The sequence below is a fragment of the Festucalex cinctus genome, chromosome 3, assembly GCF_051991245.1.
Source record: "Festucalex cinctus isolate MCC-2025b chromosome 3, RoL_Fcin_1.0, whole genome shotgun sequence".
NCBI lineage: Eukaryota > Metazoa > Chordata > Actinopteri > Syngnathiformes > Syngnathidae > Festucalex > Festucalex cinctus.
In genome coordinates, this window is record NC_135413.1 from 17,413,695 (window position 1) to 17,441,549 (window position 27,855).

General features: G+C 38.8%; 2 protein-coding genes across 2 annotated transcripts in view; both read right to left on the reverse strand.

Annotated features, from left to right (window-relative positions):
• Window positions 1-370: 370 nt before the first annotated feature.
• On the reverse strand, window positions 371-3,112 carry gins3 (GINS complex subunit 3). Its single transcript, XM_077518045.1, has 3 exons — window positions 2,816-3,112; window positions 2,466-2,699; window positions 371-1,995 (listed from the first exon to the last, which is right to left on the reverse strand). The coding sequence occupies exons 1-3, from the start codon at window positions 2,984-2,986 to the stop codon at window positions 1,765-1,767; spliced, it is 636 nt and encodes a 211-aa protein (XP_077374171.1). The 5' UTR covers window positions 2,987-3,112; the 3' UTR covers window positions 371-1,764.
• Window positions 3,113-9,520: 6,408 nt separating this feature from the next.
• znrf1 (zinc and ring finger 1) overlaps window positions 9,521-27,855 on the reverse strand; it is a 32,172-nt gene continuing 13,837 nt past the window's right edge. Inside the window, exons 2-5 of the mRNA XM_077516247.1 lie at window positions 21,602-21,697; window positions 13,829-13,934; window positions 12,663-12,753; window positions 9,521-11,030 (exon numbers count right to left, since the gene is read on the reverse strand). Coding sequence (XP_077372373.1) covers window positions 12,696-12,753; window positions 13,829-13,934; window positions 21,602-21,697 — 260 coding nt within the window. The 3' untranslated portion in view covers window positions 9,521-11,030; window positions 12,663-12,695. The remainder of the gene's footprint in view (window positions 11,031-12,662; window positions 12,754-13,828; window positions 13,935-21,601; window positions 21,698-27,855) is intronic.

Consider the following 27,855-nt stretch of genomic DNA (forward strand, 5'->3'; position numbering starts at 1 on the left):
GGTTGAAGTCTGGCCCACGAGGACAGAATACAATCTGTTGTTTTTCCATTAAAATTATGTCATGACCGGGTTGCCTGTGTGTTATTTGGGGCCAGGGTTATGTTTGGGTCATGACCGTATGGTCAAGTGTCTGTTTTGAACTGAGGTCAAGTGTCTGTTTTAAACTTTAAAAGTTTCAACTGCTAATACGCTTTGTGATGTCAGGAACTATGTGATGTCAAGAATCTTTAATCTCTTTAATTAGTCAACAGCCAATCAGATAGTTCCATGTCAGTCCTATTACCCACATGTCTAGCCGCAACCAATCAGCTCGATTCACTGTCTATATAAGCTGTCTGAGAAATGAGAAATGTGTTTTGTCGGATCTGTTCCTCTGTGCAACTCTCGTTGTTTCTCGTCTGGTCAGGTTTATTCCACACCTCTCGATGTGAATAAAGAGTTAAAATCTTATTTGTGTCTGCGCTTTGGGATCCAACCTCAGCACATAACAAATGAACTGTTGTTGCTAATTTTGTTTACTGGCGGGTGCACTGACAATTTAAATGAAATTTGGCTGCTACAGTACTCAGGATTTGATGCAAAACATTTTGCACTCACATGGAAATGATTTCAGATTTAATTATTTGCAACAACAACAACAACAAAAAGCAGCAAATAGTGTTGACCTGTTGTTATTTATAATTTAATGGGTCGTGGACATACTGGTCCGGCCCACTTGAGATCAAATTCGGGTGAAATTGGCCCCTGCATTAGAATGAGTTTGACACCGTGAGCCCTGGTGTAGGAGGCTGCTACTAGAGATGTGACCTTCCATTTTTAATCCTCCAATGCACTTTTTGATGCAGTGCATTTTTGAAATATAAAAAGAGAAAAAGTTGTGGACCACCTGAAAAATCTGCTTCTGACTCACTATCCACGACGTGTGCCGGTCTTGTCTCCCTTTTTGTTGTTGTGTGATCTGAGGTTATTCAACCTGCTGTCATCAAATTGTTCCAGTATAATTTAACAAACACAAATAGTTAAATGTTTGGTCTTATAATGAAAGCTTCAGAGGGTGGGGATGATGAGTGCATTAAAACAGCCACATGAGAAGAATCTAATCCATATTCATGCTCTGCAAACAAAGGTTCGCACTTAAGCAATTACTATTAATAAATGCAGCCACCTCAGTCAGTCATTTTGCTAATGGAGCATCAGTAATAGGATTTAAAAAAAAAAAAAAAAAAAAAGGCAGATGAATGAAATGACAAATTGTCTCCAGGATGCAGATATAAGACTACGCTACAAGATAATAAGTACAACATATTTGCAGTAAATTATTACTGCAAGAAGTGTAAATTACAAAGAAACGTTAATATTCTCCATTTTATTTGAAGAATTCCTAAGGGGGGGGGGGGGGAGTTGTTTAGTAAACATACACACAAGCCATTTTTAGTCCACTTTCTACACTGCTTACCCTCATTTGGGTCACATGTGAGCTTGAGCCTATCCCAGCTGACTTTTGGGCCAGAGGCGAGTTACATCCTGGACTCAAAAGACACATCCAGATACACCATTATTCACACTCACGCCTAATGGCAGTTTGCGTCTTCAATGAAGCTATTGCATGTTTTTGGAAAGTGGAAGGAAGCCAGAATACCCGCCCATCACATGGAAGTGTTGTATAAAAATCAGAAGATTATAGTCTCTGTGAGACAAGAATACACTGTGACGAGTCTGTTACTGACGTTTACGCCAGCGGTTCCCTCCAACTGGTGGGCAAGGTCACGACTGCACGTCTGTTATCTTCCTCTTGCGGTAGTTGAGCACCAGGCTTGAGGCAGAGAGCTGGGAAGCTTGTCCTTTCTCCCAGCCCTGGAAGCTGTTGAGGCCACATTGCCCTGACATGAATAGCGCCTTCTCGAGACTGTCCAGACGCTCCACCAGCGCTGAGGTGTCCTCATTGTAGGCATTCTGGGAAGAGTCCATAGTCCGTCGGAAACGCCCAATGAACGTCTAAAAGAACAATAATCAAAGTTACTTCTCATAAAAACAAAAAAAAAAGTTACGTTTCACAGTATTTGTAACTTTTGTGTTCAGTGGCCTCATTTTTTGAAGTAGTGACTGAGCTAAAACTGGTCAAACACAGTTTCACCATTACAGTACTTGTCTGTACAGTATATATAATTTTAGAAATCAAGGATATGACACATGTACTTTCCTGCTAATGCATCCTTTTTGCCAATTCACCCGGTAATAGATGCAGCAACCCTTCAGCATGCAAAATATTCTGATCTGATTGCACCCCCTAGCTGTCCCTTTAAAAAAAGATGAAAAGACAGTGTGTTCTGTTTCTTGATTGGGTAAGCACAGTTTTACAGATGTAAGTAGTATGTCCATGATGAGGAAATAGCAGTAATTGTATGCATAGATGCATTAAGAGGACTACAGAACAAATTGGTCATTGCAGTAGCTGAATTTATTACCTGGAGCAACGTCTGTGCTATTTCTGGGTTCTCTGGACTGTCGAAACGCAGCATCTGGGATCCCAGGCCATAATAGTAAGGTCCCAACTTGTGTAGATCCACCACATTGGGGTCTGCGTTGAACACCGTCCTCCAGCCTTCTCTGTAAACCTTAGGTAGCTCAACTGACAGCATCGTTTTATTCTGCTCATACAAACCCTTGGACAGCCACAAAGGAAACTCCATTTTTGTGCCCTGTGACGGAGACATTTTGAGTATTATTGTAAGAACTCTCAACGTCATTTTTATAATGATATTGTTCCCCATTTTCTTCAATCAGTTCAACAAACCCATTTTTAATGGTTGCCTACCAACGGAATATCCGGCGAGTCACTCGACTTCTCGAGGAAACCAAGCCGAGGAAAAGAAACTTCTGTGCGGATAGGAAGTCGTTGGTGCGAAAGCAAAATATCATCCAAGGAAAAGAAGCTTTCTTCCATGCACACACCGGGTTGTACGGGAAAATACGACTGTGATTCCATTTTCGAAACCAGCCTGATGCCGAAAAAAATGAAGAGCCGTGGAAATATCCAGCACAGCGGTAAAAGGAACCTCCTTCGCCGTGTTTACAACTGGCACTTCCTGGTCTCTTGGCGCCCAGCTCAACCCCATTCAGCTGATAGGTTGGACGCTGTAATGCGTCATTACATTCGCCATATTGAATGTGTCAGACCTGCCTCGTAAATTTGAAAAAGGAAGTAAATGTTATACAATACTAACGTTTACATTTCTTTGATTTCATGAATCGTTTCCATGTTCAATATTTTATATCAGTATAATTAATAACGACAATCATTGGAGATGGACGTGGAAAGGCCTTCGTTTCTGACAACAGTTTTTTAATTTCTTTCTCAGATCTATAGTTTAGGATTAGTAACAACTAGTAATTCACATAGTGTGAGCAATGTTTGGCTAAGTGACTACAGTACTTAATTGGTCATTTGTTTAATTCGGGGATATTTATTTATAAATAAAGGCGACTTGCGTAAGAGGCAAGCACAAAAAAAAATAAAAATAAAAAAATAAAATAATACAGTTTGCACAGTGTTGCTGTTTCTCAAACTTAATGCGGTTTGTAAATAACATAACGCTCTTATTTTGTTACACAACGGAAGTGCTGATGATGTGGGCTTGTGGAAGGCCCCAAAGCGGAAAGGGGCCGAGGAACTCGTGGGCACTGGGTAGCAACGGACTTCATGTGTAAATTGGGGACAGCGCGTAGTGGATGATAGCCGGTCAAGGGTGTGATTGTCTTTCGATTAAACGTATGTATTTTATCACAGCGTGGTGTCAGAATAGGAAAGGTAAGTTCAAACCGGACGCGGGAGTTTGACCGCTGGTGTTTTTTTGTTCGTACGGGCGCAAAGAGGCGGGGCATCACCAGTGAGGCGGAAATAGCAGAAGAACAATAACATTTTCTTCATTTTACGAGCAACCATGGACGACGTAGCAGTCACTGCTGCTTTATACTTGTTGTGGAAGTCCTACAAACGTAAAAAGGACAGACGCCGCCGTGTGTGGATACAAGACACCGTCCAGAGGCGCACTCGCCAACGTGAATTTCGCCGCCTTCAGCTGCAGCTTCGTCTGGATGACTGCGGCTTCCAGAGTTGCATGCGGCTGACCTGTGCCCAGTTTGAAGACCTGTTAAATCGAGTCGGGGCCAGGATTTCCAGGATGGACACCAATTACAGGCGATCCATTCCAGCTGCGGAACGCCTGGCCATCACCCTCCGGTCAGTGGCCGTTTCATATCGTAATTGGTGTATCACGATGTTGAATGTAGAAAGGCAGTGGATATTTTTGCCGTGACTGGCATCTCTGCTGCTTGTCCTATTTTGCCGTGAATTGATATGTTGTATGCAGTATTGTAAATGTTATTGCGTTATCGCGAGAGCAGCTGAGTTGCGTTCCCAACAAGAGAGCAGTGTGAAAGACTTTGGATCGTTGTAATTTGATTTGTGAAGATTATTTTTAGATAACACATTATTTCATATTATTTTATGTATATATATATATATATATATATATATATATATATATATATATATATATATATATATATATATATATATATATATATAATAGGGGTGTGAATTGCCTAGTACCTGACGATTCGATTCGTATCACGATTCACAGGTCACGATTCAATTCGATACCGATTAATCCCGATACGAATTTATAAGTTGATTGTTGCGATTTTTTTTCATTCAAATTTAGAAAATACTAATCAGTAAGCTTGTAGAGTGTAAGATTTATATGAAAATGTATTATTTATTTATCTGAAATTTCAGTCTTATAGAGGTTGTAATCTGTTTCATGTTTGAACAGCATTAAAATAAAATATTAAGGCTTAATGTTCCGTTCATATAACATTCTTCCATGCTCAAGGTGTGAATCCTAACCCGAAGTCAGACGTTTTGTTGAATATTTTTCCATTAAAAATGGAAGTTTAAAAATCGATTCACACACACACACAAAAAAAAATAGATTTTTTTTTAATCGATTCGAGAATCGCGCGATGTAGTATCGCGATATATCGCCGAATCGATTTTTTTAAACACCCCTAATATATATATATATATATATATATATATATATATATATATATACATACATTTATTTATTTATTTTTTAAGTAACAACACAAATTGAAAACTTTGTGGGGAAAAAAAAGACAGAAAAGGGGGTGAAGCGAGACTTGGATAATCGTGGTAAAATAGCCGGTTTACGCCAAGAATTTCTTGCTGCAGCGATTGTCCAACTAGTAGGGCAAGTTGTCGGTCACAGCAAAATAAGCACTGCCAAAAACATATCAATAGCAGGGTTGACATGAATATTTTCTTTTGTTATTTCTTGTCTCTCGACTTGTATAAAATGCTTATATTGTGAAACATTTTTCAGCAACATCGCCCAGCCCAATAATTAGCTAATTATGTTTAAAAAAGTTGTTTATTTAATCTTTATATTGATCATTTTGACTTTTCATCGTTTTGTTGGCCTTTTATTAAAGGTTAAATATGTTAAAATAATATTACCTAAATTCAGCTTTTTTTTTATATTAACTGATATAAAATTATAGTGATACAGTTTGCAGCTAACATGAAAGCAAAAATAGGCAGTTATAGACTGCATTACACACACTGTACAATACATCGTATAAATACGTATACGATTGATGACATCACCTGTGAAGCCATATCAGTAAGACGTGCAACTCGTTTTAATGTAATGTTTTTCTGTGCTGCAGATACTTGGCCACAGGTGCTACCTTCAGATCAATCGCCGTGAGTTTTGGGATTGGGGCAGCCACTGTCTCCCAAATGGTTCCTGTTGTTGCATCAGCTATTTGGGAATGTCTCGTGGACGAGGTCATGGCTGTGCCCACCACTGACGAGTGGAGGTCAATTGCAGCGAAGTTTGAGGAGCAGTATAATTTCCCTCTCTGTTGTGGAGCGCTACATGGGAAGCATGTTGTCCTCAGAGGCCCTCGCAACCACAAGGGAAGTTTCTCATTTGTTCTTCTGGGAGTTGTGGATACTGATTGTTGTTTCAGAGTGATAGATATTGGAAGCTACGAAAGAACCAGTAAAAGTGGGATTCTGGCTATTGGTAAAGCGTTGTGCGCCGACACCCTGCCGGCTGACCAGCCACTACCAGGAGCTGACCATCTAGGACCCCAGCCACATGTCTTTGTTGCAAACGATGCCTTCCCACTGCAGAAACATCTCATGACACCATTTCGGGGACTCGTCCTTCCAAGAGAACATGCCATCTTCAACTCCCGTCTCTCCCAAGCTCATCCGGTGGCAGAGAATACCTTTGGGACGCTGTCCGCTCAGTGGGGAATATATAGGCGTCTCATGGTGGTGCGTCGCCAAGTTGCAGAGATTTGTGTGAAGGCTACCTGTGTTCTCCACAACTTCATGAGGAAAAACCAGGAATCTGATGCGAGTGCAACCATCCCGGGTGAAGAGGTGGAATCACTGCTAAGCCTGGAGAGAATTCCTGGCACCGCCTACACCAAAAAGGCTATCAAGGTTAGGGAAGCCTTCACATCCTTCTTCTCAGCTGAGGGAAACGTCCCAACGCAAGAAACCATTTGAAGAAAGAAATACCATGAGGTAAAAATAAAGGGCATTTACTGTATGATTGACAATAGAAAAATATGGGAAATGTTAGCTATAAAATCAGCATTAACTGGTTACAGGAAGTCTGGTTCCTTCTCAGTATAAATTCTTCCCCAGACATGTACCCGTATTTCAATTGGTACAGTGGTATCTCTACTTACGAACGTCCCTTCATACGAAATTTTCAGGTTATGAAACTCCTCAACAGGAAAATATTGCCTCTTGCTACGAAAGAAGTTTCAGGATACAAAAGGTAAAAACACAGTATGGGCTGCAACTCGCAGCTCCCGGAGTTTCCTGAACGCAACATACAGCTGCTTTGCCACTGGCTATTACCTTAGCATACCGCATGTATATGTGTAAAACAGATAGATAATAGATATCTATGTTGCGTCCTCATCATTTGCCCTCGGGCCACAAGGTGTTCAGATAGTGAATACATTTACGTAAAACTAACGGCTAACACATTTGTGCAAAAATTCATACAATTGGTGATTGATGAAGGCTACGTTTGACAGTACGTTTTTAATTATGACGAGACGGGCCTTTTTTGGAAAAAGATGCCACGCCGTACACAAAGTTTCAGAATTTTTTTTTGAAAAGAATCACCCAGAAAAAGTGTTTACCATTCGGGCGATCGCTCACTATGATGATGTTTCCCTTGGACACTGTGAGGTACAGCCTTCTCACAACCACAGACATCTTCACCAATAGCTGTGGAAAGAGGGCTTTCTGACTGCTGTTAAACTTGCAATAAAAATGAATCCTAAAATCCTTGAATATTATTAAAACTCTGAATATTGTTGAATAAATAGTTTGAAAAAGGCCAGCGGTCTTATTTCATTGTGTACTGTGTTTATATACTGTGTTCTTTATATTGCATTATCTGGCTAGATGTAAAGAAAATTGAATGACACTGAGGGGTTATTCTGAGGCTGCTCAACATTCCTTAGTTCGGTTTCAGGTTGCCATTTTTGTTTCAGATTGACGGAATACTCAACAGGGGTTTTAAATTTCATGTTGATGCCACAAGATGGCACCAAAACACTGAAAGGTAGAGGCCCTTAAAGCACCAACAATGTGCTTCTCGTATGTACACAATCAGCCCATGTTGCATAAATTACTGTATTCAGTAGTTAAATTATTCAACAAACCACCTTCACTTCACATGAGGCTCATCAATAATGTTAGCTAGGTTAAATGACATGTTAGTACAAATCGACGAGACAACACCCAGAAGGCAAACAAATATCACATTAGCACTTGACAGAAAATGCATTATGTCATTACCTTACATTTTGACATTTATAGAATAAATGTTCTGGAATACTGTACTGTTCTGCAAACTGTAAAGGCAAAGTAAACTACACGGGTAAATATTAACTGCACTGGGAGAGATGAAATAATTTTCACGTTTGAAGGTGGACATGCTAACAAAACAGAACATAGCTAATTCAAACAATAAACAACGAATATAATCTATCAATATATCGAAATTAATTCCCTCAAATGGTTCCAAAGTAATGCATTTGTTGCATTGGTCAGAGCAAATTGGTCAAATTGGAGCATTGGTCCAAATCAAATTTACAAATTCCAAACTTGACTTCCATACTTCACGCCGGGTCCATGTTAACAACGACCCCCAACAGTGCTGTTGAACGAGAGCAGTGGTGTCCAAAATATGGCTCAGGGGCCATTTGTGGTCCACCATCCACTTTTAAGTGGCCCACAGCATATCTGCTACTAATAATTGCGTTTTAATTATATACTGTAGAAAGTTTCTAAATCTGAAAAGATGCAAATGAACTATTTACAATTAAGTAACTTATAAGTAACTATAATTTCTCTATTATACTGTGATGAATAACGATAATTTCTACATGCAATTTTTTCCCCCTCTACTTTGTGCTCTAGTAGTGATGGGAAAATGAAGCTTCATGAACCACTTGCGATAGTTTCTTACGCCTCTAGATGGTGTTTTTTGTTTAAATTCGGCTGCTGTTTTGTGCAGGGGGCTGATATTTTCTGATGAGTAACAGGGTCTCGGCTCCATCCAAATTTTGCAAGATTCAGGTATCATTTTTTTTCCCCCAAAAACACTAATATATAAACAATATGCAATTACTTGATTGACTGATGTTTTTGTGTGTGTGTGTGTGTGTGTGCTTGATAAATTAAAATTACAAAGTGGCCCTGGCATCCTGCGATTTTTCTCTATGTGTCTCTCAGAGGAAAAGGTTTGAACACCACTAACCTAGAGGATTTTTAAAATGAGATTTGGAACATTAAATGTAGGCACGATGACGGAAAAAAAGGAGCTATCTTACTCTGAGACTGAGTGAAAAGACGCAGAGGACAAAAGCAGACATTTTGTGTGCTACCTATTGTAATATGGACTGGATAGAAAGAGCAGTGACTCTGCAGGAAGATTATGCAAGGAATGTTATCAAGGTGAAATGGGAATCAGACAGTGTGCTGATCATGAAGCTGGAAATTTAAGGTGTGATGATGAATGTTGTCAGTGGTTGTGCCCCACAGGTTGGATGTGAGTTAGAGGAAATGAAGTTCTGGAGTGAGTTAGATAAGCGTATAGAAAGAGTAGGCCTATTCCCAGACGATAAGAGTGGTAATTGGAGAAGACCTCATTGGGCATGTCGGTGAAGAGAAGAGGTAGCCTATAGGTGCAGGAGGTTAAGTATTTAGGATCAGCTTTTCATAGAAATTGGGGGTGCGGAAAAGATGTTCTCTTTTGCATCAACTAAAGAGGTTTTTGTTTTGTTTTTTGTTTTTAAGGTAAAGAAGTGGAATGTTGTGCAATGGCCAAGTCAGTCACCTGACATTTAAGACATTTAATGAGAAACTTATTGCATGTAAATCAAAGCAGAATGTCATCTAGCACAATTTATTCCACCATTTGTTTACAGTAGCTTTGTTTATGCATGTTTTTCTTTTGTATTAGTCTTCGCAAATCAGCTCTTGGCATTCTGAAGAGTGAGCAACATCTCACATGACTGTAATATTAAACATCCATCCATCCATTTTCTTGGCCGCTTATTCCTCACAAATATTGTTAAATATGAACAATTACGCAAAGAAGCCCCTTTTAAGTCCATCTACAATGGGACCACAGAGTCTATTTTGGGGTCCACGTGGCTCACATTTCCGATTCGGCCTCGAGCAGTCTGACCTACGCTAGCAAACGGTAGCATAGATCAAAAAGCGCCTTTTGATTCATACACACAAAAAGTGGCACATATTGAGACACTCGTACTCGTGAGGCTTTTAACAATGAAACAACCATATGAAAGTCTGGCTTGTCTTAAAAAAAAAAAAAAAAAAAAAAAGACAAACCAAAAGAGGTACATGTGTTATGTGTACAATATGCCACATTGCTTCTCAGTAGCTGTAAACATTAGCAAAGTAAAGGGAGGACTGCCAGTCACACATACGTAGGGAACATCAACACCTAGCTGTAAACATTTGAATACGCAGACCAACACGCAGGCATACAAAGCATCGTCCCAGTCGACCTCCAACCTTTCACTCAGACACACATGCACAAAAGCCTGACATAAATTGTACGCAGTGTACTACATTGTTGGCCTTTCTCGCCTTCTCTTAAATGGGAAATTGAAACAGAGCATGTTCAGACTGTTTCATGGCAGACCTTCCCGCAATCCTGCCTCCATCTATGCAGTTGACATTTCTCCAAATCATATCAACTTCGCTCGCTATTTCAGGAGCATTCAGATTATTCTTTGTCAAACTGGCAAGGAAGAGCGTCGAAGTTGGGGGGGGGAAGAAAAAGAATGGCTGCACAATGAGGCCCAGCATGTGATGGTGTCAATTTGTCATTGAGAAGGAGTTGACGGCTTGAGCGACCCACTGAATATTGTACAAGTTACTTCGCTTTTATTCATGAAAACATGTTTTTCTTGTGCTCCTGTTCCCGCTTCCTGGTGTGATTTCATTCCTGTCATGCTCAGTTGCCTTTTCTGTCAGTCTGCTTTCCTCTCCGTTTCCAAGTTAAGGCCATGGGGAGGGCTGGAGACAAAAGTACTAGCAGACCTCCATCTTGACAAGGAGGAGGATCTGAACATGCGAGAGAGGCAAGTTGCCACGCACGCGCGTTTGGGGAGGGAGATGAGGCAGGTGAAGCTCTTTGAAGGACTGTTAGGGTTATCTTCAGTCTATTTAGCAGATACTTTATACGGTCTCTGGCAGAAAGGAAAGTCTCATGACGAGCCACTTTTTCATGTGGCAAATGTTTTGGTTGGTTCATGTCGAGTAGTTATCTTCCTAGGGTAAATGTTTCTCTTATACATAATTGTTTGACTGTTTCTTCTGATTTGGTTGCACCGGTGTCTAGACATCCATGGCATGACCGTAAGCCATCCTAGGGACAAAGAGCAAAAATGGTGCTTTAAGTCTGGAGGTCAACACATCAAATACACATGAAAGCAAATAATGTCACAGGGTAGATTGAATGGCTTAGTAAAGGATGGAAAAAACACTTTTATACCTTTTAACTCAGTCCATCCCAAAAACGTGTAAAACATGTTTACACGTTTTTATTTTGTTTTTGTTTTTTTAATGCAAGAGCATTCAGAAGGCTTTGATGTAGATTCTGACATGAAGAGCTGGCTTAAAGCGATGGTAGTTATTGCGGCCAGCAGGTGGCAGCAGCGTATAAGTGATTAGCCAGGGCCATGTTGCAGCAAGCTCTTTTTGTCAGTGTTTTTACCAGGAATGTGAATATGGACAAAACTTAGCTATATTCTTATGCTAATTGCTGCAAAGCGTAAACGGATACAACTACACTTTAATCTTTCTTTTGGTGTGTTTCATGTTTTTATAGCAATACAACAGAATATTCTGTGGGCCTTGCAAAATCAGTCAAAATCCAACAAAAGAGCCAGAATCAGAGGGGGTTGCTTCATTGAAAATGGCTGGGAGTGACCAAGTTAACATTTTCTAGCTTTCAAAACAAATGACATTAGCCTAAATAAACATTTCCCATTTTAATACGCAAGCTCTAATTCCAATGAAGTTAGGCTGTTGTATTTCTCAACCCTGGTCCTCGGGGCACAACACAGCTGATTCCAATGACAGCTCGTCAGCAAGCTCTGGAGAAGCCTGATAACGATCTTCAGCTGCGTTGATATAGGGAAACATGGAAAACATGCTGGACAGTGCGCCCCAAGGACCAGGGTTGAGAAATACTGGTCTAATAAACATAACTAAAAAGTAGAATGATTTGAAAATCCTTTTTGACCTATATTCATTTGAATAGCTACAAAACGGACTCATTTGAAATTCGAGGCCTGCAACACAAAAAAGCTGGGACAGTGTCATGTTTACCACTGTGTTACTTCACCTTTCCTTTGAAATGACTCACTGAGCCCCTTTCAGCAATAAAAAGCTAATATTTTGTCCAGAATTAATTGGATAACATTATTTTTCCATGTACAATTAATACCTTTAAAACCACGTTTCCACTTGCTGTTGACTGAGGATGACATCACGGATGCTGACCAAACAACGGCTCATCTGTTTTCTGGAGTTGGTCAGCAAAATGAGCCATGAATGGTCGTTATCTTTTTTCTGAGCGCAAGTGATGTCATCTTTAGTTGACGGTTAAGTGGAAAGTTTTTAAAGGTATTAATTGTTTATGAAAAGTAAATTAGTTATCACATTAATTATAGACAAATTATCTTCTTATATTGCTGAAAATGGCTTAATGAGTCAAGTGTCCCTTCAACAACACTCAGTTTGGGAACTGAGGACATAAATTAATAGTTTTGTTGGTGGAATTCTTTCGCACTCTTGCTTGATGTACAACACTGAGTTGCAGAACATTTGAGGGTCTTCCCATTGTCATATTTTATGTTTCTAATGTGCCACACATTTTCAATGAAAGACAGGTCTGGACTGCTGGCAGGCCAGTCTTGAACTCAGAATCAGAAGTTACACTTGCAGAATGAACGCCGTGTAGCTCTTGTATTCACAGTGCACATGTGTTCCTCACCTTGAACAATAGCGTCAGTGGGCCTGTGGTCAGTCATTCAGACGGGTGTTCGGGGCAGGACCGATTAATCTCGAACCACGAGTCTATACAGCTACAAACATACACACACAACCGCACACAAAAACACATATACCGTGAAATGATGGCTCTATACAGAAACTTACAAGTTGTAGATCAAGAAAAGTAACAAATGTGTGGGGAAATGTATGCGCAATTAATGTATTGAAAGCTATGAGTAAATTCTAGCTAGTATCAAGGCCCTGGACTGGGCCATCTGGAGGGGAGGGACAATTCCCGTTGGGCCGTCCTATATTTTGGGCCACGAATCGGCAGGTAGGCCACCACACATTGTTTCAAAATTGCATACGCAGCAGCCCACATTAAAATCAGCCCGTAAATAAAGAGCATCCTCATCATCTTATGGTAACTATCTCATTGTGAATCAACTGTAACTCCAATCACCCTCACAGGCCATTATATATAGCACTGCCTGCCTGCCTTTGTTACTAAGGGTGTCACAGAGTTACAATAATTTAATATCAAAAGTGGCAAAACATTACTCCACAAATAAAAACAATAAACAAAATAACTATAATAAACTTTTGTCTGCACAAATATAACACAATAAAAGAGGCAAAACAAAATCACAAGTGTTACTGGTAACAGCAACAAAGCATGATGGGAAAGCCTCCAACGATTACCAACGATTATCTTCAAGTTAGTGTCAATCAGCTCAGTAGTGTGCACCAGAAATGGTGAGAACACATTTCAAAATAAGAGTACTAACAGAAAGTAGTGTTAGCTGCCTTAATCTTGCTGTTTTAACTACATTTGGTAAGTGTGTCTTGTGAAGTGTAAAATATCTTATCCCATTTAATGTACATATGCTTGTTTTTTTGTTTTTGTTTTTTGCCTGTTTTTGTGCCCATTTTATGTTCACATACTTGTTAAAATAAACAAAATCGTACTCTTGTAAGAGCATTCAATTGTAAATTGCATTTTTGATCAAATGCACACTACATACGCTAGGACAGTGCAAAACAGGGGTGTAAACTCAGTGTGGTTCAGGGGCCAAAAGCTAAATTGCCGTCAAGTGATCCGGAGCAGTCAAATTAAAGCATAATTAAAATACAAAACAACATGTGTAATTTTTCTCTTTGCATCACCTTTTGTGGTAGATACAGAGGCACGGCAGTCTGGCAATGGTGTCTCCTTGCTGCAGTTCCTCAAGACAGATCACACACTCGCCAGCATCCTTTGCCAACACGTCATCTAAGGTGGCAAGCACACACAAACAGATCAAACCCGCTATAAGCGCTCAGACAGCAACAATTTTAACTCATTTGCTCCCAATATCGTATATATACGTTCTATTGTATATATTAACATGCACCCAAAGACGTATTTATATGTTTTTTTGTTTTGTTTTTGTTTTTTTTATAATAGAGCATATAGAAGGATTTGATGCAGCCCCAGAACTGAACAGAATGATTGAAGAATTGGTAGTTATTACAAAAAAAGGCCAGCAAGTGGCAGTAGAGTATAAGAGATCAACCAGGGCCATGACGCAAAAGCCCCCCCCAGCCCACAGTTTTAAAAAGATTTGTGAATAATGATGAAACTTAGCTATATTCTAATGCTAATTGCTGCGGGAGCGAAGGGGGTTGCTTCAGTGAAACTTGACATGTAACAGTGAGCTGTTTGGAGATAAGTTGCGAAAGCACATCACATGCAGTACAAAATACACTAGCACGTCATTAAGGATTGCGAGAAATAAATTAGAGCTAAGACCTCGATTTAACACTTATCTTTTATTTTATATTTTATTCGTTGGATATTTTGAAAACTGAACCTTTGTATCTGAGATGTAAGCTAATGTTTTGGTCTGACTGCTACCATGCATAACAGTACCATTGCTCTTAATTGAACAGTAAAACACAATGGTTTCAAAACTAAATTCAAACGGACATTTTGTCATTTCCATCAATATAACCAGGAGACTCTTCAGAAAAACACAATTAAAAAGAAAAAAAAATCCTCCTCATATAAATCATCCCATATCATCATAGCATAGAAATTTTAACTCGGAGGTTGCTAGATCAACAGAAGGTGTTTTGCAGTGTTCCGGGCAGAATATAGGGCAGATAAGGACAGGGGGATAGACTGTGAGATGCACTAAGAGACAGGAGACATATGCTCGGACTGCAAATCAGCTTAGTTGCTCAAACAAGCTCCCATCAACCTGCCCTCCCTCTCTTCCCATTTTCTATTGTTCATGGTAGCTCTCCCTCAGCGTCTCTCATCCCCCCTGAAAACACCACAATGAAATTGCAGGAGCACGTCGTCGATGCAGCAGGCCCTTTCTCTCGTCCACATTCCTCTAGTGTGCAAATACAAATCGGAAGCGGAGATTAATCCACTCTCGCTATTGATCGACTGACCTGTGATTTAATATTCAATTGAAGGTACTAGATCAAGCTGTTTACACGCCTTTGAAAAAAAATCTTTTCACAGTGATTTAGATAAAGGTAGAAGCTCAGCAAAAAACAACCAAATTGCTCCTTTAAATAGAGCAGATAAGAGTGAATTGCCTCATGTTAACATCAACTGATCCCCATAATTTTTGATTTTCTAAGATATAATAGCTAATTTATAAAGTATTTCATTGCAGCTACTTTAATCTGTTAACCCCTCTTGTACCCACGTCACCTGAAAATATCCTTCTCAGTTCTGAAACTGGGTCATTGCAGTAGAAAAATACAGAGGGCAGCATTCTGCACTCAAAAACAGGCTACAGTCCTACTTTCCCAGATGTCAAAAGAAATTATATTTAGCAAGTTTTAAAAGGGCTAAATGTGTAAATCATAAATTTAGTTGATCAATTTAAACTCTCTCAACCCAACTTTATTTATAAGGCACTTTAAAACAAGCATCGCTGTGTGCAAAGTGCAGAATTTGGTGCACATCTGTGCCTTAAAGCCCAACAACAACATTTGTTTATCCACAAGGCTGTTTGAATGGCAAACTTATGTGAAAGTAACTGTACGTGGTAGGCTTATGCCTTCCTGCCCCAAATGCAGAGCAGCCACTGGTCTGATTACTTCATTTAGCAAGACCGACATGCGTAAAGGGGAGTTCTAATGATTCCACCAATAATAATTCTTGCACAGCCTCTATCTTGTCGAAAATCAGAAAAATCTGATCTGATGTACATGTGATAAATATTGCAAGTAGTGTTGTGTCACCACAGATCAGACATATTGCTTCGAGATGGAAAGCATCTACTGCCCTGTTTCATAAGCATGCACCACTAGACATAGTTTGCCCTAATTAGGAATGTTAGCCGTCGAGAGGGGAGGTACACCTTAAACTGTTTTGCTAGTCACAGAGAGGCAACCACATGTGCACTTATGTGTCATTTAGAGATTTATTTAACCTCCCACATACTGTATGTTTTGTGGAAATGTGAGGAAGTTGGAGTAACTATACTTTTGCTGATGCTTCTCCAGTCACAAGACTGCCGACTTTAATTGGAGATACTGTGTGTGAAACTGCACATATGGACACTCAATTTGTCTCAGTCCTCACCGGCTGCTCACCCACACCTGTCCTACTTATGACTTTCAGGCTGGCAACCAGCACCGTTACATCAATTAAACTTAAACAAAGACACACTGTGTTTTCCTGAATCACAACACTATGTTCCCAACCTTCCAACGAGCCTGTCCTCGTCTGACGGCACCTGCACGTGAGATCCTCTCTTCCCACTCCTTGCTTCATTTCTACAGTTAGCTAGAATGAGAATCCCGCTGTCCGTATGAGCGGTTATATTTAGTGGCGAGGCCTTAAAATGTCATCATGCAAAGTCGGAGCCAAAAAAAGATCTGGCGGTCACTTCATGTGCTATCTCATCTGTAGCCATCAACCAGCCTCTGCGTTCTCTTTCTGCATGAATCTGCAATTAAAATAATCTGAAAATACTGAAGACTAACGTATATTTATATATATATATATATATATATATATATATATATATATATATATATATAGAGTCGGGATGTACCAATACGATATCACAATATGACGCTCATGATACGATAATTGTCCAATACGATATCACGATATGACGCTCATGATACGATAATTGTCACGATATTGTGGGGAGGTTGGTGATATTTAACTCATTCACTGCCAATGACGACTATAGACGTCAAAATCCAAGCAAACAGCCAGTTTTAATTTTGAAAAAAAAAAGAAAATTTAAAATTAAAATTTTAATTAAAAAAAATTATTTAGTTTTAGTTATAGTCTTCTGACAAAATTTAATTAAAGCCTTAGTCATAACTCAGTCACCTGATTGTATTTTAGTTTTAATCCAACTTTAGTCAACAAAAATAAAGAGCAATTTTAGTCGACTAAAATTGGGCTTTTGGAGGCCGAGACCCAGTATGTGGTCTCAGTAAGACCAAGACCGATCGCAAGAACGTCAACGCCCGTGTTGTAGGGTAACAGGAATCCGTTCTATGCACAATGGTAGCACTTAGCAATGAAATTGTTGTCATCGTCGTTATTCATAACAACAATGATTAATTAATGATTAATGATTAATAACTATGAATGAAAACAATGAATAACTAAAACTTCAATTCAAATTTCTTGTCAAAATTTGCACTGGCTGTTTGCTTGGATTTTTGACGTCTATAGTCGTCATTGGCAGTGAATGAGTTAAAAAAGGTCACAATATTGTAAAAAAAAAAAGAAAAAAAGAAAAAAAAGAGCTCATACTAAAAAAAAAACAAAAAAAACCCACAATGTTATGCTTTTGGACATAAAAGCAATAAACTACCTTCAATCTCTAATAACACTTAATGAATAGATCTAAAGTTAGATCTTGTATGATTGTATCACATATTACAAGGAAAATAATTCCCCCCCGTCACAGTTCTTCACCCCAACAGTAAGCTGCTCTAAGCTATCAGACATATTTTTCCCATTAAATTAATTATACTCATGATAATCTCTCAATGGGAATTCCATCCAACACTATATTGTACAGCCTGCGATTGGCTGGCAAAACCAGTTCAGAGTGTACCCCGCCTACTGCCAAAAGCCAGCTGAGATGGGCTCCAGCACCCCCGGCGACCCTTGTGAGGAATAAGCGGTCAAGAAAATGGACGGACTATATTGTACAGCATAATTGTTTTGCAAACCACACTGAGAAGAATAAAGTTGATTGATCAATTGATACAGTATTGTGCAATGCAAAAAAAAAAAAAAAAAGGATTTAAAATTCATAAATAGCATAAATAAATATTAGAGACTGTATGTAAGACAACATTGTTTGGAAAAAGCGCCGCACACAGTCCCTGTTATGTGTGCATGTACAAATTAGATACTCACAATGAGAAGCAGTAATCCTTTCAAGAAAATCGCGATAGTCATTTAAATGCCTGATTATATTCCAGCACCTATTTTACAAAGAATGTCTGTGTGCATAATGGATGTACAACAATAACTAGTCCCAGGTGATCGACAATAGATCCCCTGTGCATGCTGGGAAACAAGATAAGCTTCTGCTTGTCTTGTTGGTCTCAGTCTGAGTGAAAAAAATAAAATAAAATACATCAACAAAAAGAAAATGAAGAAATGGTAATCCCATAGTTTATGTGGCTGCTGGTAGAGGGGTTCAGACAGTGCTGGAAAGATGGCAAACTTAAGAATAATTTGTTGGAAATTAAAAAAAAAACAAAACAAAAAAAAACAGTGGATAGATTCAGATTCAGCAAAAAGAGGAGTAATGGGCTAGTTTCTCCTTTTACCCTCTCTTGGCTCATTCGTTATCAGCCATCAGGGGACTCCATCACCGTGGATACCATCTTCTTAAAGACAGTTTTACTCAGCTCGCTCTGTCTCTGTCACTCAATCTCACTTTTGCCTCACATCCTGAATTCAGCTGGAGGCCTTACACTTGCATTGCTTTATTTATTTAGTTATTTTTTTGCAGCAATGGTGACAAGGGGCCACACAGGCAGCAGTTTGTGGAGCTGCACCACACACACTTTTACATAAGATAGTCTGAGTGGTTACATTATCAGAATTATCATCAGAAATCTAACATTACCACGCCTACGTGATGTACGGCGCAAATACACAAACAGTGGCATTGACAATTGGTGACCTTCTGGTTCATATCTGGGTGCATAGATGTGCACAGTCTAGAGCCAACCAAGTAACTGTCAATCACAGAGTTTGCTTGGGACATGGAAATTAACATGGCAGCTGTGTCAATCACATAATTTATCTCCCAGCAAGGAGGAAGAAGCCCAGCACCCAATTAAAAAAGAGAAACTCGCGGTGTAAACAGCTAACAAGAGGTGTGTTTGGCCATTTTATAAAAGAAATACTTTACTTATTAGCCATTTTTGGCAGTCAAAGATTAATATTTTGCCTACAATAAATTGGATATTTTCATTATTTTTCACGTACAATTAGTACTTTTAAAAACACATTTTGCAACTTGCTGTCGACTGAAAATGAGATCACTAGGGCTCAGGTAACCAATCACAGCTCAGCTTGTGAATGTCACATGACCAAACCTAGAAAACAGGTGAGCTGTGATTGGTTAACTGAGCCCTTGCGATGTCATTTTCAGTCGACAGCAAGTTGCAAAAAGTGTTTTAAAAGGTACTAATTGTATGTGGAAAAATAATGAAAGTATCAAATTAATTATAGACAAAATATTAACTTTGTATTGCTATAATGGGCTAAATAAGTGAAGTATCCCTTGAAGTAAATCCAAACACTCCCAAAACGAGCGATTTTGTTTCACATCAGTATCTCTTGATTTTTTTTTTTTTTTCTGAGCATTTCTTTGAGTAAATATCAAATGCTTGGGCACTTCCATGCAAATGATCACGCACAAATCTTTGATGTTTCTGACATAATTATTATTATTAAATCTTCTGATGTCATGTTGATCAAAATGTATTATAATAGCTTTTTAATGAACAGTTTCAAGTGCCACAATGATTAAACACTGGTTCGCCACATATATGTTTTTTTTTACACACATTACAGTTTAACAAGGTATCATAATGTAGGGTTGTTGTTAGGGTTAGCCATTACCTGAGTAATTGATGGAATAATTGATTGGATAATTAATTCTAAAAATATTATATATATATATTATATATATATATTATTATTATTATATATATATATATATTTTTCTGTGACAGCCCTAGCCCACACAGTCCTTCAGGTGGAAGGTGGTCTCCATTTTTCATGATTTTAGAGCCTTACTTTACTTATGCCGACTTAGTAATTTTGTTTTATTGTTCAAATTTGGAAGACTTTTTCACACGACTCTTCTATGTGTTGTCTCAAACTTACAAAATATTTTTTGTCGCTTTACAGGGTCTTTATATTATGATAATGTCTGTAAAGTTTAAATAATCATCGCGGCAAACATCCTGAATGTGTTAGCCTGTATGCTACTTGGTACCGCTTGCTAGCTAGTGCTGGAGAGACCATAGATTATAATAGCTATAGCGCAAGCCATTATTACTCAATGAATTCTTTACCAGTTTTGACACGGTTTGTTGCAAACATCAGACATGTAGCTATGATACAAGCAACATGTGTTATTTTATAATAGGGGATTTAACATAGAGACCAATAGGGCTGGGTATTGCCGCCAACCTCACGATACGATACGTATCATGATACAGGTGTCACGATACGATACGTATCGCGATACAGTTGATCTTCGATGCAATACGTATCTCGATATTTTACATTAATTTACTTACATTTTATAATAACAGTCATATGTCTACCTAAAGGATTTGTTTATTATGCTGGATGACAAAATGTTTTTGTTAGTAGCTCTTCTGGTTTACCACCAAGCGGCATGCCTGGTCTAAATCCGTACGCACTGCACGCAAGGAGCAGTTTTCACAGACACACCGGGAAAATAGACATGAGTGAATATGAGCAAAAATATCAAAGTATTAAAATTCCAACTCTAAAATGTGCTTATTTGAAATATTTGGGGAAATAAAAACAGCATTTTTTTTCATGTAACACATTCTATTTTGTTTTTTAAACAAAATATAGGAAAATTGGTACATTAAAACATGTGTCATGTTAACTTTATAAGTAAATAAATGTTGATATTCTTCCTCTGCTTTATTTTTTCGTAGCAAAACACAGTGTCCAATCACTGGTGATCAATTTTTTGCATTAATTGAAGGCAATTAACTTCAAAGTCTCTGTTTTTGTTTTTTGTTTTTTTAGGTACAATGCAAGCTGCAAAGGCAAATGTTAACTGCCTATTTAAAGTTAACGAGCAATAGCGATTCTGACGGCTGCGTATCAATACGTGTATTTTAATGAGGCCCGCAACGATATATTTCCGTATCGATTTTTTTGAGCACACCCCTAGAGACCAATCAGTCGGGGTCCCTATTCAACATGGCAGCCACTCAGAGTGAGGGCTCTATCACTATATGTATAGATATATATGTCGACGGCCGCTTGCATGAAATGTATGTTTTGCTTCCTTTTTCTAAACAATCACGTATAGCATTTCAAAATGTCATGCATGGCTTGGCAACTTAATTGTTACGCTCTTGCCGTTTGAATTGACATCCGGGAAGAAAAAAAGCCTCAAGATCAACACACATATCTTTGCTTTACGTCAAATAACCTGAGAAAATTTTTATAGCATTGTCAATAGAATAGAATAGTTCTTAAAAATCTCTAAACAATACATAACATGCCCTCCTCTTAAGCTTCGTTTTAGCCCACCCTTACTTTCATGGATAAGTGCCAGTGCAGCTGCCAAGACAGGGAACCTGACTTCATGTTTTGTTCAAGAGTAAATCAGTCAATTTTGCAGATAATAAACCCAAATAAAGGGCTGAGGTGATGCTCACCATTGTATGAGAGTCGAGGCTTGCTGAGACACATGATGAAGTGAACTTCCATTTCAGTGGACGCCACAGATTTGGAGCACACAGGACACTTGAATCCTAAGAGAATACCACAGAATAGTCAAAGAAAAATCACATGCAGTAACTTTACCGAGATATATTTATTCAACAGAAACAAACTGGGGTCTAGTTGTTTTATTTGTTGTGTTTTTTTGCAGATAAGCAAACATGATTTGTTGTTTTGAAGAGCATCTAATTTAGGGACACCCTGTTTATAGAGTGATACTGTTGACATCACATACACAGACAGCAAAGACATTCAAAATTCTTGCTCATGTAAGATATTGAACAAACAAGGCAAATTCTTTTCATGAATAGTCATTGATGAATGAATGAACTACTTTTTCACCACTTTTGACACTGTATAATTCATGTCACTATTTAACATTATTGATCTAGTAAATTGTTAATGCAAATGTTATTTTTGTGTACAACAGAATTCTACATATTTTACTTGCTTAGTCTATATTACTTACAGCTGAATCATAAAAATAGCATTAAAGGACATGTGTTTTTCACATAGCAGCGACGATATATTACGAGTTACAACATTTTAGTTAGTAAATGAGGGACATTGTGTTGAATAGCTCAAATGTTTTGCTATAGAACCACCAACGATGCCCATCCAAAAATATTGTCACTGTTTCACATTTCCCATATTGTGCATTAGGGGTGGGTGATATGGCCTAAAATTATATCACGACACTTCAAAGAAATTTGCGGTGACACTATTTTTGACGATATTGGTACTAATTACTGAACAATAGATTTGTGATTGGTGCCACTGCTTTGGACTAATAGCACTTTTATTGCAGCACAATATTTAAGCCACCTTTTCCCCACAATTAAAATGTAAACAAAGTGCACATATAGCAACTGTAATGGAATAAAATGAAAACAAAAAACAAAAAAAAACAGGCCAGATAGTGTTTACCCTGCGAAGTCTAATTGTAACATAACTGCTTAAAGCACATAAAGCACATTTACTTAGCAAATACAATGAAAGCACAAACCTTCAGAAGTCAGTGGCAAATTGTATGAGCCAAGAACGTCCATTATGCTCTCCTGTGTGGTTGATCGTCGTGTTGACAATCACAACAAGACAACGTCGGCAATGATACTGTAGGAGCTAGTTTGTGACGTCACGCTTTGTACATCGCATGTTTTCCCCCTGTGATGATTGTTTTAGGCAGTGGTAACCGGCAACCCTACTACGAGCGTTATTTTGCCGTGAATGTCTCTGATGAGCGAGAAAAGGCCATGATTACTTATTGACATTACAAGCGGGTATGTTTACCCTGGGATTACACCGGATGCGTGTGCGTTGCGTTCCGGCGACGCAGCCGATACGTTTCCATTCATTCAAATTGTTCAAATTACACCGGCTGCGTGTGCGTGGCGTGTCGACTGCGTGTCCGCTGCGTCGTGCGGCAGCCCTCCGCACGGATAGACCTATTTTCTAGTTTTGACGGACGACGCATCCGTCGGCCTCCGTCAAATGGCAAGCTAGCACAGAACACATCGAGCGGGACAGGAAGACCGACGCAGTTTCAAAATAAATGTACGCTTACTTTTCAGAATAAAACACTCGCCAACTCTTATTTTGCAATCATGTCAGCAAAACGTCATAATGCTTAACGCTTAATTTACCGTTTAAACACCGGCGAACATGGACAAGGATAGACTTGTAACCAAGGTGGAAAGCAACAAAATTAGAATATGACACGGCACATCCTTTTTATAAAGACAACTTAAAAAGGATGCTGCATGGAACGTCATAGCAGGAGTGGACGGTGAGTTCAGTCAAAGAAAGTCCACCTCTCTTTCTGCTCCTCTGTTGAGCACAGACTTTCTTTGTCTTTGTCGTTGTTTTCAGACTGATATTAAGTGTAGTGCTGTACGGTATCAGTCTAGGATGTGGAAACATTGGTATGACTGCCTGATGACTGTATAACCGTCCCCCTGTTTTTATTGTTTTTTTTTATTGTTTTTTATTGTTGTTGTTTTTTTTATTGTTTTTATTGTTCTTTTATCGTTTTTTTGTATGGTGTATATTTTGTTATTTATTTGTATTGGACTTAGAGTCTGGAATAAAGTTGAATTGAATTGAATTGAATTGAATTGAATTGAAATTTAATGCCACATTATCGTGCGCGATCACGCGAGACATGGCGGGAAGTTGTCGGCGACGGAGCTGCCGGACCGCAGTTGTGCGCAGCCGGTGTTCCGGTGTCGGTACCATATGTATTCGGCCTGCCAGATCCATTCGGGGGCCTTCGCCTACAGATGACGTTACGCTACAGGATTGGCTGAGACGTTTTACGCTACAGGATTGGCTGAGATGTCGACGATTGTGATTGGTGAGGCAACTTTCCAGTCGTTGGAGGGAAAACATTGACGCTTTTTACGAAGAAATTTATTATTATTTATCTAATGGGACTTATCACAGCCGCACTACTGGATCAAACTGTTCGGCGACCCAAAAGGCAAGGATTCGTAACGCGTCAAAATCATTCATCAATCATCATCAATCAATTACATCTCACCGTGGCTATTCTAATGTATTGATCTCTCGTCTTCCCTTGTCGAGGATTAAAGGTTTGCCGTGAAACCCTTTCAGACTTGTTTGTTGTTGTTGTTTTGTGGAAGGAAAAAAATACTGAACATATAAAGAAATGTTGTGCATTCATTCATTCATTCATTCATGTGTCATTCATTGATTTGTTAATGCATTTGACATCTTTAAAGAAAAAGTAAAATGTGCTACTGTAGTTGATGAAGTTAACTTATGAGTTTCGACTTTACGGTAGTAGGCCATTACCTTTGATTAATATTTATATCAATAGTCCATGAGACACACATGCACACACATGCAGGTTACAAATAAATTCGTAGTTACCTAATAACCTGAGGCTGAGTACAGAACATATTGGTGAGGAAATGTCACATCTCAGGCAATAATTCCATCATTTTATTATCATCATCATGGTAATTATTTTCTGCAATACGCACGACCCTCCGCAACTCATAGTGCAGTGTCACCTCTGAGGTGACATTGGCAAGAAAATATTAAAGATGTCATTTAAATAACAAAATGTATGGGCTGAGATTGCAAAACGTAAATAAACGTAAGTATAAAAGCAGGATACTTTAAGATTGACTAAATAATGAAATAGATTGAAAAAATACATTAGATAAAATAAATATAAAAAATGGAGGTAAAATAGCACATAAATGCAAAAAAGTAAAACTGCGATGGGACGAAATATTGTCAGTTGACGTGCTAATGTGTTCCTATAATCATTACGACTGTTTTTGTGATGTATTGTGATACGTGAACCGCAAAATTCGGACACCAAACCAACGTGAACACATTTGACACTGCTCGCTTGCTGTACTGACGTCATCAGCAAGCGCCGACCAGACGCGAAGGCCCCCGAATGGATCTGGCAGGCCGAACACATATGGTACCGACACCGGTGTGAGTTGGACAAAAAAAAAAAAAAAAAAAAAATTGACGCGTCCGGAGCACGGAGTCAAGACGCAGTGGAGCGGAGACTCAACACACACGCATCCGGTGTAATCCCGGGGTTACACACGCTCCGACATTTTTTTATGCATCTACGTCATCATGTCAATTTCACGATATTTCAAATTGTTATCCCCCCCCCCCCCCCAATAAATAAATAAATAAATACATACATACATAAATAAATAAATAAATACATAAATAAAATACACCGGTAATATCATAGAAGGTGCCAAAATGGCTGATAGTGGTATTTTATTTTTTTAAGTTCTTAAAACTCATTTTTGACCTCCAGCAAACTTACCTTCACGTAATTTTGTTTCATTCATTGTTTTTATCTCATTTCATAAGCGTTCCGTACAGTTGAGTAGTTCACCATATAATTTCATGCCGGGAGAAAGTGGCATACTATCACGTAAATTGTGTTACGTGAAGTTATGTTGAATATTTATGAATGAGGAACGCTATCTAGTTTTATACTCAGGTAAATTATGTTTTACCATTCACAGTCTGTATTTCGAAAGGGGTCACCATTGTAGAGTGAGGTCACTTGTAGTCCGTCGATCCTTCTTTTTTCCGACTTCGCAAGTGAAATTTCAGGGGCGTTCCCGTAGTACACACTTCCTGGTTTGAACTCGGAAAAGTCCGACTTCCGACCATTCTCAAATGCAGAATATAATCATGACAATGGTCCATTCATATTTTTGTTCCACATGATGTGAATAAGGATCACACTTGGCCTTTACCCTGGCCCAAAATTATATATATAAAAACAAGTACACACATGGTTGCATCTATTATGTAGCTAGGCACAGTCACAAACAGTAAAGTGCCTGGGAGCGTAATGGATACTCAAACAACCCTCAATAGCACTTTAAAAGCCTGACCATAATTACACCTTACATAAAATATCTGCACATAATAATTACAAAGCAAATGATGTTTCCTTTAGTTCTCAGACCAGTCTCGTATCTGTTTTAAAAGTAGACATGGCTGATAATTGTCAATAAGTGAAGAGGACATGTAGACATGGAAGGAAGGGGAAATCTGGTTGAGCTGTGCTGTTAAATAAGGATCACAAGGGGGCAGTGGGAGGGAGATGATTCATCTACTTTATGCTGCAAAAGTTAGGAGGAGGTGGGCACAGGGAAAAATATAGGATGACAGCAAAGAAGAGAAAACCTACCAAAGGCATAAAGTTGAGGGTGCAACTGATGAAATGAGTGCACTTGGGAGCAATCCAGAAAAGTAAGACTACATAGAGGGTGAATCATGGGAATTATGAGGTAGGGCAGAGGAAAGAGTAGGAGATACAAAGTGAGGGAGGAAGACATATGGAAGGCCATATCATTTTGAAAAATGACATGGAAATTAAAATGTTTCAATCACTAAAAAATGGGAATAATAATTCCCATAAGTTTAGAGGCAATACTCCAAATTATTATTACAAGAATACAATGTTTGTGCCAGCCCCAGTCTAAACACGATCCTCTGATTAATTCCTGGAGTAAGTATTAAATGGAATAATTCATCAGCATAAGGGCCACTATGTTTGGCGGCATCCTCATCAGTTGCAAACTGGAAGTGGCATTGAAACACGAGCAGCGGCTTGCCTGCTAAAACGGCACAATATTGAACTGTGTCAGCTCAGCTGACAGACATTTTAAGAGTGATGGATTTAATCATTCGATCCTGTGTACACAAGGGCTGGAATGGAAAACACGCGGCAGCCATCAGAGGATGTGGAGGAAAGCGTAAAACGTGCAACTTTTTGATGTGAAAGAGAATTGCAAACAGAAATACAGCTTATAGCACCTAACGTGTATATTGTCACATTTATGATCAAGGTTGGCATAAAATGCATCACCTTGGTATGGTTTTGTTAAATAAAATTGGCTGGAATTGGAAAAGGAGGAGAGTAAAAAGACCAAAAATGGTTGCCCCCATAAGAAAGTAGATCAACCTTGTTCACACATAGCTGGGTATTTTTAAAACTGAATATTTCCCCCCTCCCCATGTAGAAAAAAAATCTGTCCACACTGCCACGTTTGCTTAAAAAAAGGCACATACAATTTGAAAAGTGCATTTTGAAGCTCATTTAATTGCATGCCAAGTCTCTAGGCGGGAGTAGTTAGCCAAATATTGCTCGATTGGAGTCACTGTCTTCCACCATACGTCACACAAGCATGGACTGTCAACGCAAAAAAAAAAACAACAACATGTAGACCTAGTCAGTCAATCAAAGTGAGTAAACGGAGCATAGAGGAAAACAAAGATGATGAATGCAAAACTTAAAAAATAGCTTCACTTGTTTTTTTTCAACAACTTGAGGTATGTATGTGAGTGACGTGTGTACAGCGATGACGTAAAACTCAATTTACGACGGTCACACGCAAATGCGGATCCGGAGAAATCCGCAAATTTCCACTTTGGCCGAAGTTTTTGGAAACCTTCGTTTTAAACTCATTTGCTCGAATAATGTGTAAATACGTTTTTTTTTTAATGTTTTACATGTCCCAAAGACGTATTTATAAGTTTTTTCGTTTGTTTTTTTTTGTTTTGTTTTTTTAATGCTAAAGCATACAGAGGGGTTTGATGCAGCCTCTCAACTGCAAAGAACGGTTGGAGAAATTGTAGTTATTACACAAACGGCCAGCAGGTGGCAGCA

Bases quoted from the DNA above. Each gene is read 5' to 3' on its own strand.
- gins3 (XM_077518045.1), bottom strand. From the start codon at position 2,986: ATGGAATCACAGTCGTATTTTCCCGTACAACCCGGTGTGTGCATGGAA. The intron at 2,700-2,815 runs GTAGGCAACCAT...TCTCCGTCACAG, and splicing joins ACTCGCCGGATATTCCGTTG to GGCACAAAAATGGAGTTTCC. The intron at 1,996-2,465 runs GTAATAAATTCA...TTGTTCTTTTAG, and splicing joins TAGCACAGACGTTGCTCCAG to ACGTTCATTGGGCGTTTCCG.